The sequence below is a fragment of the Thermobia domestica genome, chromosome 12, assembly GCF_964235325.1.
Source record: "Thermobia domestica chromosome 12, izTheDome1.hap1.1, whole genome shotgun sequence".
NCBI lineage: Eukaryota > Metazoa > Arthropoda > Insecta > Zygentoma > Lepismatidae > Thermobia > Thermobia domestica.
This window is the reverse complement of record NC_137465.1, coordinates 8592710-8604892: the sequence shown is the minus strand read 5'-3', so window position 1 is coordinate 8604892 and position 12183 is coordinate 8592710. Positions and strand designations below refer to the sequence as shown.

At 36.9% G+C, this 12183-nt stretch overlaps 1 protein-coding gene across 1 annotated transcript in view; it reads left to right on the top strand.

Annotated features, from left to right (window-relative positions):
- The first annotated feature begins 939 nt into the window (after window positions 1–939).
- Window positions 940–12183, top strand: part of LOC145667142 (uncharacterized) — a 629144-nt gene continuing 617900 nt past the window's right edge. The window contains exon 1 of the mRNA XM_081734883.1: window positions 940–1403. Coding sequence (XP_081591009.1) covers window positions 1382–1403 — 22 coding nt within the window. The 5' untranslated portion in view covers window positions 940–1381. The remainder of the gene's footprint in view (window positions 1404–12183) is intronic.

Here is a 12183-nt window from a genome sequence, read left to right as displayed (position 1 = left end):
AAAGTATTTGATAGCAATATCGCCGGAGTCGGGTAGTCAGAGTGGACACTTGCTTCTTCTTCCGGCGTAGTGAACAGACAATTCCCTGTAGTTTATGCATATAGAAAACACGATGATCCATGTAATAAAATAAAATACAGTCTTATTTTTAAGTTTCTTCATAAATGATCTGACAGTGAAGTGACGTTTAGCCATAATTTGAGAGTTTCTTCCTTCTTAGTTTTGTCGATTGATTGATTTTATTTACCATATATACTATATTCGAATCTAAGACGCACCCCGATTCCTACACTTTAAAAGTTGTGCCAATTTCTTGTATTCACTTCTAAGACGCATCCTAGATTTTCAATGAAGCAACTCAGAATTTGACAGTATACGCATACCTATTTTATACCTGAAATTTTGGCAGAAAAAGTGCATCTTAGATTTGAGGAGTATTTTGTGAGCAGCAAGGTTATATAGGATGAAACCTTTAGTTTAAAGTGGGATCTGAACCATTGTACATCGTGGTCTCCGACTGGAATCGGTCCCGGAACCTCACGCATGAAAGCCATATACGTTCTCCATTACACCAAGGAGTAATGTTCTGACTGCTTGAGAGACTTGCATTTAATATGCTTCGCTGATCATATTATTCCAACTGTTCTCAGAATTTTCGTTATTTCTTACTAGGCAAAAGATTTTTTTTGACAGATGTTATGTCTTTGAATTCAAGCTTACTTTTTATCATTCTAAATCACGAAACTTTCTGATTATTGTGAAAGATACGCTTAACAGAAAACGGAAGCTTATAAAGTTGGAGAGAACGAGTTACAGCTGGCAACTCTGAATGGTGCTTTGAGTTGCCCGTGAGTTCTGCAGATCTTTCCTCGCTTCCACACCAGATGGCTTTGGTATAGCCATTTTCAGAGGCGCCGTACAACACGTATACGGTATATAGTTTTATTGATCACCGGGTAAAAGTGTTAGTATGGTTCTCCAACCCTCATGGCCAATCAATAGTTTAGCAGTGTTCTGGAGAAGCTGAAATGATCGGTCCTTATATCAAAGCCTGCTACGAGATGCAACTGCTTTGTGCAACAGTGGTTCTGTGTCTTGATGGTTTAATTTTATGATTTCTGTTTTTCGTTGGGCAGCTAGTGGTGAATTGCACGTTGCATAAGGGAAGGAGGGGGAAAGTGGTGAAGTTGACTTACCGAGTTACCATGGTGATGACGTCATTGCTAGAATCAGTCGGCCCAATATGGCGGCTCTCTGTACAAGTGTGTTAGGTAGTGCTGAGGAAGCGTCTGGTAGTTCCCGCGTCGCTAGCTTCTGTTTGTTCATGCTCGTTATGTGATATCTGGCATCATAGGGACGACTAGATGTAGAAAATAGCAAAATGTCCCTTCTAAGTGTAACAGGTAAGTCAGTTAAGTTCATTCTCTCGTTAGATTCTACTTAATATTAGTCTTAATCGCACCGTAACTGGATTGTGTAAGTCTATCTCCGGCCGAGATACAAGTTACTATTTACAACAAGCAATTATAGAGAAAGATTGTAAATTGTAGTAGTGGTAAGCACCGTAAAAGACAGTTGTCACTCTACAACATTCAAAACGATTGTCATTTTTTTCACTTTCTGCAGAGCAAATTTGCTATTGGTTACCTACTTTAAAGCTATAGCTATCGTGTCATCTAGTTTTGACGCACATTAAGCGCTTAGAATATTTTTATTTGACTACGAAACTAATGTACGACCTCTTTCCATTCAAAGTAAAAATTGTCTGGAATATTTTATCTTCAAATCGCCACAGAGGAACTAGATTAATTAATGCTATATTGCATTAGTTACACACATAATAACACACGATTAAGTTACAAATTTATATCGCAAATTTACGTTGTGAAATTTAGAGAAAGTGTAATTTCTATAGTATTGCAAATCATGCCTTTTTCAAAATGTATAACTACCAGAATGACGTGGTAAAGTATATAATGTGAGACAATGTACTAGAAGGTTTGAAACCTGTATTCGTGATGCTACAATATTAAAACATGGGTTTAGTTTTGCCACTCACTATTTTAACTGAGTTTAGATGAAAGGTAGAGTCGGATTTAGGAGGTAAAAACTGGGGGTGGGTAGCCAGAATCCAAACTATGATTGGTATATCATGAATTTACTATAAACTTTCAAAAATATATAAATAATAGTTTAAATTAGTCTATTTTTGTTGCTCAAAAACTAGGGAGCGTATGTCCCCCCGGCTCGGGCTAGATCCGCCGCTGATGAAAGGTTAGCGTTTTTGTTTTGCAATTGGAATGCCCGAAGTTCGAATCCAATTTCCCATTTTTTCCTACGGAATTTCTCTTCAATGTCATCGTGTTAATGTTAGAACTGGTTGATTTATCGTCCGGAAATTCCTTTAGCAATTCCCTTTGTGATTAGTTCCGCTGTAACTAACTTCCTTTTAAAAATTACAGTAACAATACGAATATCTAATAGAAATAAAATGTTGTCCAAAGATGACCCACATATCAACCAGTAGATCTAATTGGCATGAACAAAATTATGTACATTAGGATCAGTGGCATATTTACGATTTTGTTTCGGGGGCTTTGCTAACTTTCGGTGGGGGCTTTGCCTGAAAATGCGAAAATTTATACTTTACTATAGTAAGTAAGATTTCGGGAGGGGGGCATAATCCCGGAAGCCCCCCCTAAATATGCCACTGATTAGGATAAATTCTCATGTATAGTGTCCGAATAAATCTATAAAAACGAATTTTATGGCGTTAAATATATGTCATTCGTGGCCAATGATAGGACATACTCAATAGTGCGCCATCTATTAACGTAAAACTGGAACGAAAACTACAACACTAACCCCTGAGTAAGCAGGATCCTCACTAAATCTTACATTATGACACTACCAAGAGGACAATACCAGGGGGCGCAATTTCGCGGAGTGTCCACCACTTGCAAGCCCTCCCCAAACTTCATTTTCGTAACAAAACCATACCTACTTGTTTAACAGAGGAATGACTGATGTATCATACAGATTTAATCTGTATTCTTTCTTTTGTTATAAAAATAATCAAGTTCTATTAATTTTTTCTGAGAATATAGGAGGGCAGTACATAACAATTACTTACCGTCTTTTCGGTGTAGAATAACATCGGTTGAATATTACACAGAAGTAGTGTCCTGTAATATAGAACCCTTCCAATCAAAAAAAAAAAAAAAAAAAAAAGCTTGAACACTACATGTTATGATTAATGGGGTATGATAATGTAAAATTATGAACAACTGTGAAACCTTCATAAATAAACTTTAAATGTGGTCACTAAAAACACTTGTACAGATTCGCAAGTGTTTTTAAATTTTGCAAGAAGTTGTTTCTGGTTTCTGATCTGGATACAGTTTTTATTCCTATCAGTTTAATAAAACACTAACTGAACCTGGGCTATTTACACAGCGCACAGTTCTAATAACAACGTGAGTCTCCTTCCCACTTTTCACTATATCTGTGGAAGTCCCTTTACGAACACAAGTAAAGGACAGGAAGACTCTCAAAGGGAGTGAAATGCTATAGACAAACATATAAATTTAGTATTTTAATATATCGAATTTTGGGGTGAGTTTGTAGGAAACTTGGATAAGTGATAGATAATACCAAATGCAAATATTTCTTTTTATAATTCCGAGTACGCCTCTTTGTGGGTGCAGAAACCTTCCAAATTCCCACTTTGCAACAGGTTTTGTCATTCAGATTAAAGCAAAGCGCCTGAAACGTCCATCAACCCGCTATACATACTCTACTGATTGCCATTCACAAGGGTATCAACCTTAACGTCCTAGTGACAATATTAAACTAATAGGGACAAAACAAACCTTAAAAGTGTGGAATAGAAACATAAGGACATTTTTTAAAGTTAAATGAGAACTGCAAATCTACACAAAACTTGTAATCGGCCAGCGAAAACGGCACGTTTCTAGCACTTGTGGTTTTTGAGATCTCATTGTCGAAAATATTGGCGACAAACATGTAAATTTTTCTTGACCACAAACATATAAATCCAACATTTAATATATAGATATTACACCTGTTGATGATATTACAGAGCCTTGACATGGGACGAACATTAATTAACGTGTGATGTAAGTGAATATTTAACTAATCGAACATGTGTGCCACTGTAACTCAGTTGTTATTCGTGTACTATCTTTAATTCTTAGTCTCAATATAACCATACACTACAATATTTGAATCATTTTTTTTTTATATTTCAAAAAAAAGGAACTGGTCATTCTGTTCCTCTATTGACACAAATGTTCCACCAAGGTCATACCAAAAGCTTCTTTAGTCAGAATGCACATTCTCATATTTAAGCACATACATTGTGATGTCGAATAAAAATATTATTTCTCGTAAATCACAACTCAGATGAATTATCTACGTGTACGTTGAGGGACGCACGATGGCCCAATATTGCGAGCATGGATGGATTAAGGGAGGCTTAGGAACTATAGTCCCTGGCCTTCAGGTGGACAAGGGCCTCCACTCTGATCAAAATCTCCACTGGTCACCTAAAAGAATCGTCAACATACAATCATCATCATAAAATAAAATATGACCAAAAATATGAAACATATTCCCTTAACTTTCCTACTGTACTTTCACAGAAAGGTACTAAATGAAGTCAGCACAGGACACATATCTTTTTCTAGCCCCTGACCTCCAGATGAGCTAATTCAGCTCTGATTAAGAGGGGGGGTCTGTGGTTCTAGCCCATTCCACTAAATTTACAGGCTTTCTTGCAGAAAATTTTGTCCGGGAAGGATAATAGATCAAGTTGTAAGGAGGATGCGTAGGGATCAGTGGCGCACCCACGGGGAGTCCAGTGGATCTGAACCCTTTCAAACTTCCTAACTCAACGTACATTTGTACATTTTCTTCATAAAATTATTTAACAGGGAAATTACTGATATAGCATGAAAATTCGATCTTACACTTCATCTGTTCTCTCTCTTACAAAAACGAATTAGATGTATCATTTTTCTGGATATATAAGTGGATGTATTTTACAATTACTTATCTGGTATAGAATAGTACCCTTTCAATAATACATAGACGTAGTGGCTTGTGGTATTGGATCTTCCGCCCCCCCCCCCCCCCAACAAAAATTTATGTGTGTGCATCTGTTAGGGATACTATTTGCTAAATGACACGCCTGACACAAGAGTTACAGGTAATCACAATTAATTATATCTTAGTTGAGAGAAGCGATTGACCAATGCCAGCGGATTGGATACAATATTTTTTTTTCGGAACTATGACTGGATGTACTATTGTAAGATTCTGAGGCGGAAAACTATATCTGTGGGTTCTCCTGTATCTACACACACATTCTCATTTCACTAGTTTTTCCATGAAAGTCATTTTCAGTAATCTTGATCGCAAGACGAAATTATCGCTAGTTCAAATTGCGCTCAGGGGATACATGCAATGCATTATTCTTCCACCATTGCTTTCATTATTATAACTTCTTTAAGCTTTACACTGCAAAAAATACAGAAACTACTTTTAGACACAGTAAGACACTGTACACATTACTGACACTCTTTGAGCACCTCCAGATGACACATATCACCTCTTGTAGATACTGTATTGTCCAAGTAGGCCCTATATCCCAAACATATGAACAAAATATGTAAAATGTATGTCATCACTTTGTTTTCGAACTCTTTGCCGAGAAGAACTGTTTTACATATGTCACACTAGATATTGTTTTCGGAGAACGAACGCTTTTGAACATGCGAAACACACTTTATAAACATACACTTGATATATTTCTCCCTTAACATCTGTACTAAATTCGTTTAAATGTTGTTTTATTTTTTACGATGTCAGGCCATAGTTGTGGGACGTACTCCTCAAAGATACAATGCAACACGTACTTTTATTAATCATTCGTATTCTGTTGCGTAAATCAGATAATGTGGGATGTTAAACCAAAGACGTAATGTCATGTGTACGTCCAGTACACTGTAAAAAAAATAAAACACCATTGAAACACTTTTAGTACAGATGTTGAGGGAAAAATTGGTGAAATAGTGTTTATAAACTGTGATTTACGTGTCCAAAAGCGTTCATTCCCCATAACCAGTATCTAGTATGATATATTTAAAATACTTTTTCTCGGTAAACAGTTTAAAAACAAAGTGATGACACATATGTCTGGGACTTAACTTGGCAAACTGAGTATATAAAAAGGTGAATATGTATCATCTGGAGGTGTTCAAAGACTGTGGGTAATGTGGTTTTTGCACTGGAATGTTGAATCAAGAACAAGAGTAAATATGTTGGGTCACAAATAGGTGAGACAGGAGGCTCAAGTCTTGACACCCCTTCCTCGTAAATTTTTAAGTGACAAATTGTCCTACATATTCAAAAACACGCTTAACCAGGAGCAATGCCCACTCAGAAATGTTTGTTGAGAAGGTCCAAAATTTTGTAGGGAGGGATAGTACGTCTATGTAGTATTGAAATGGTGTTATTTTAAACCCCAAAAGATGAAAGTATTTGTTAAGTTTTGAGAAAAGATGTAAGAAGAGAAAGAAACTTGATGAAATTTAAGATCAAATCTTTAGCCTATATCAATTAAGGATGCGCACGAGACGAGTCGAGACAAGATTTTCCTGACAAAATTCGAGTCGAGACACGGCTCTTCCAATAGTAAAATATACATTTTTCGAGTCGAGACACCACTTTTACAGCACATTTTCGAGACGAGACAGCCACAAATCTTGTCTCGTGCGCATCCCTAATATCAATCACTACTCTGCTAAACTAATATTGTTTTGCTAAGAAAGTGTAGTACAAACGTATGTTCAGATACGAAGTTCTGGGGCGGGGGTTTTGAGCCGGTGGACCTCACTCGTCAGTGCCACCTCTAACTGTAACTAATCATTGAAAGAAAATGTTGAAAAATATTCTTCTAAGATAGTTTTCAATAATAACAATTATTTTATTTATTTATTTTTGAATTTTTTTACTGCTAAAAACAGCCAGAAGCCTACTATAGCACTATACTACATTACACTAAAACACTGAATAGGGATAAAAGTGACAAAGTTATTTTTTCATCGAAGGCATTATTGTTCATCGAATATAATTAGGGTTTAATAAACGTAATTCTGATAGTTTACAGCACGGTGACTAAATGGTAAAGTGCTCACCTCTTGTGTGAAAGGTTTGCAGTTCAGCACCAGGCCATGTAATTTTGTCAGGGAATATTGCGTCCATAGGTTTTTTTTTTAACGTATCCCTCATTTTCTCAAGACATCAATTTAGATCCATGGGTTTTTTGAGGAACGCATTTTCTCAATTCATGAATTTACTCCTAGTTATTCGTTTCAGTTTATCTCTACAAGTTGTTGTTCTTTCTTCAAGGTTAGCGCCCCTTTACAGCACAGAGGCTATACAAGACATGATTCCACAATTTAAGGTGAAATCTGAACCAAGGTAATGCGTTTAAGTGTCAGTGTTCTTCCGCAGGGAATCGAACCAGGAACCCCGTGCTAGTGACGACGCCGAAGCTTTAATTTCTTGGAAGAGAGAAGTGGAGGGGCAGAGTCTTTCTGGGGAGAGACTTTCTTTATATAAGGAAAATAATTTTCTTTTGCTTGATCTACATTACAATACTACATGTCTAGGGGAAGAAAAATTTTGTATTGCCTGACCTACATTACAATACAACATGTCTAAGGGAAGAATAATTTTTCTAATTCTTGACCTACATTACAACATGTCTGGGAAAAATAATTTTGTTGCTTAATCTACATTACAATACAACATGTCTGGGGGAAGAATAATTTTGTATTGCTTAATCTACATTACAATATATGTCTGGTGAACTATAATTTTGTTTTCTTGAGCAACTACAATAAATGGAATAATAATTTTGTATTGCTTGACCTACATTACAATAATACATGTCTAGGGGAACAATAATTTTGTATTGCTTAACCTACATTACATGTCTGGGGAAGAATAATTTTGTATTGCTTAATCTACATTACAATACAACATGTCTGGAGAAGAATAATTTTGTATTGCTTGACGTACATTACAATGCATGTCTGAGGGAAGAGTGATTTTGTATTGCTTGACGTACATTACAATAAACATGTCTGGGTGAAGAATAATTTTGTATTGTTTGATCTACATTAGAATACAACATGTCTGGGGAAGAATAATTTTGTATTTCTTGACCAACTTTAGAACACATGCCTGGAGAAGAATATTTTTTTATTGCTTGACCTACATTACAATAATACATGTCTAGGGGAACAATAATTTTGTATTGCTTAACCTACATTACATGTCTGGGGAAGAATAATTTTGTATTGCTTAATCTACATTACAATACAACATGTCTGGAGAAGAATAATTTTGTATTGCTTGACGTACATTACAATGCATGTCTGAGGGAAGAGTGATTTTGTATTGCTTGACGTACATTACAATAAACATGTCTGGGTGAAGAATAATTTTGTATTGTTTGATCTACATTAGAATACAACATGTCTGGGGAAGAATAATTTTGTATTTCTTGACCAACTTTAGAACACATGCCTGGAGAAGAATAATTTTTTATTGCTTGACCTACATTACAATACAACGTGTTTTAGGGAAAGACAATGCCGCTGGGATAGCGCTAGCCCTCTGGCCTTTCTTTAGCATCGTTACTACCCCATACGCGAAAGGCGCGCGCGCTAACAATTAGACCTGAAGGGAAGATCCTATCTATACTTGACGCAACGCTGTGATGTTACGTTAAAGAGCTCAGCTAATGTCCACCTAATGTTTTAATTTGTAAATTAACTACGCTATGTTATTAAATAACATGGACTTGTTTTTCTGTCGGAACACAGTTCAAGAAACCCCAATAAGAAAATAGGTTGTGCACATGAAGTTAGTCTTATGAAAAGCAATACAGAGTACATCGACAGCTGTACGTATTGTTCATTGACCTTGGTATGTCATGCATTGATAAATATTATCCTGACATCCTGTTGCAGGATTAAATGGGAGATAACCCAGAATACTTCAGCTAGAAATGTAACATGGTGGGCGGTCACTGAGCCTCTCTCAGAAGATAGGGGAAAATTATTATTTTTTAAAAAAAAGTCAGAGTTCAATTCTACGTTGTTATTGGTGTAAAACGAAAGGAATAACAAAGACGGGACATGTACCAATCGACAAATCCTACTGACGTGAACAAAATGATACGAGTATAAATTCTTATGCGTATTTTTCGAGATCAGGAAAAAAAAATTTGTAAACCAAAACTTGCTGCTGTATGATATCCACACCATCTATTACGATGCAACTAAAAGTGAAATACAATCATTAAACTTTTCATTAGAACACTAAGACGATAGGATAGACTATGGTTAATAAGGTATAGCTTAGCCATGGGTAAAATTAAAGGGGAACGCGGATGGACGCCGTTCCCCCACTTCCAAAATATCTATGGCGTACACTGAGAAAAAGTCGTATGTTGTGTACTTAAAATCGTATGCTAATCGTATGTTATTTGTAAATCCTGTAGTTCTTTGACTTAATATACAGCAAACGTATAACTGGAAATGCATGTTTCATAATGCATGTACGTATGTATGGAAAAGCATGTACGTATTTTCCGTATGAAACAATACAGGTGGTCAGGATCTCACATAGAAATGGACGTATATCACATATAGCTGACGAAGGTAACATACGTATATGTATGTAATATGAGGAAGACTCTTAGATATCAGACATCCTGCAACGGCATTATGTAACATATAAGGGCAGTGCCTATGCAGCACACGGAAAACGTATGTTCTGTACTAATTTCTGTAGTACACAAGAGGATTACGTATATTTTATACAATATACCGCTGACCGGACAACGGATTTTTCTAAGTGTACCTCCACTTCCTAAAAATATTACAATGGGCAAAAATAGGCACGGGAGACGGCGTGACGTCATGCATTAACCCTACTTTTTCAGATCCACTTTTAACCCTGAGTCTAGTCCGTTTTTTACTGTACCATCCCAGGATTATCCATAGGGATGCGCACGAGTCGAGACATTCTCGAATCTCGACTCGACTCTACTCGAATTCGAGTCGAGACACACTTTGTACTCGAAAATTCGAGTCGAGACCTGAGTCGAGTCGAAACTGCTCGTAAAAATCTCGACTCGACTCAAATGTCTTGAAAAATCTTTCTAAAATTTGTAATATTGTTTTGAAGAAAGTATTCACTCAGAAACAGCCTTGAAACCAATTCCAGCATTTATTGCTTTAGAAAGGTACGGAACGCATAAAGTTAATAGTTAATCCTGCGAGATCAAGATTTAATTTTCATCTGAATTCAGTTATTTAAAACTAATAACTAATGTCGTGATATTTGATTGTACTTCAAATATAATAATAGTAATAATAATAATAATTGATTATGTAGTTTGTATAAAACTATTATTCGTAGCCTATATCTAATTTGTATAAAACTATTGCGATAAATTAAACTTCATGAATTTTCTGAATGAGCAATTGGCAGTAGTAGTTTAGCATAGTTATAATTATTGTTTTCGTTCCCACGAACGCAATAGGGCTACATATCTTCTGGATTATTCGCTTCCCCAACTATTTTGAGGCGTTAATGTATTGCAATATATCACGAGTTACGGAAGGCATCGTAACGGCGTGTGTATTGCACACTGCTTGCAGACTACGTACACCCCTTCATGACGACCATGTTTCCCAACGGTAGTGGCGTTTTTCGACAAGATAATGCACCATGTCACAAGGCGAGGAGTGTGATGGAGTGGTTCGAGGAATACAGGGGCGAGTTCCAAGTGATGTACTGACTCCCCAACTCGCTGGGTCTGAACCCAATCGAACACATCTGGAATGTGATTAGACGTGACCTCAGAGCGCATCGCCCCCCTCCCCGGAATTTACGAGAATTAAGTTAACTGTGTGTACACATGTGCTGCCAACTCTCTCCGGCGACCTACCAAGGATCATTGCGTTCATGCCAAGACGCGTCGCCGTTGTTATTCGTGTCAAAGATGGACATACTGACAATTAGGCAGGTAGTCATAATGTTCTGGTTGACGTGTGAGTATTTTTTAACTCTTATATTTTGTCTCAACTCGAAATTCGAGTCGAGTCGAGACAGAAACTGTCGAGTCAAGATACGAGTCGAGACAGACACAATTTTCGAGTCGAGACATGAGTTGAGACAACATTTTCTCGAGACGAGTCGAGACAGGCTTAAATCTCGACTCGACTTGGACTCGTGCGAATCCCTAATTATCCATTAAAGCCAAGGGAGACGTGATAATGATAATGAACGAAATGGAGGAATGAATAAAATGAGAGAACTACGAAAAAACTCACACTCAAACTGCTTGTCCACCACAAAGCTCACTTTCCGCGAGGTGAGATCGAACTAGGGACCCCATCTAAGTGCTCTGCCTCTGCACTACCAGACCCTTGTTCTAATATAATATTGTCCATAGGTGAGACATTTATCAACCAAGCTGAACAAAATGAGAATATTAAGGGTAAATTATCATGCGTAGTTTTTGAGAAAATGATGCTAAAAGTGTGTCATTCGTTTAGTTTTTATTCTGCTAAAGTAGATAGTTTATTTATATATTTATTTTTACGCTGTTAATTATCTGATTTTATCTATTATTTAAGGTCACCAAATAGTCCATGCATATTCCTCATATTCCAAAGGTACCACACACGCACTGATTGTAATTACTGGAGCAAACCCCGGGGGGATGAGGGGTACATGTACCCTCCAATCTTGGAATTGGGGCACTGTCCCCCTCAATAATCGGATTTGAAATGTGTTTTTTGGGGGAAAATTTTATGATTTGTGTCCGATTGCCACAAAGGAAAGTGAGATGAAATTGATGTCCTCCCAGAATAAGCCTCAAATCTGCCCACTCTCCAATGTTGAAAACAACTCTGCCGCCCTGATCCTCTACAGCATTGTTTTACAACTTCATAAATGTTTTGAACATCGCTTTGAAAAAAATATGGAAACGGTCTTACCCCTACCCCCAATGTTGAAGACAGATTTGTGCCGCTGATTGTAATTAAGCTTTCTCCTTCACACTTATTGCATGCG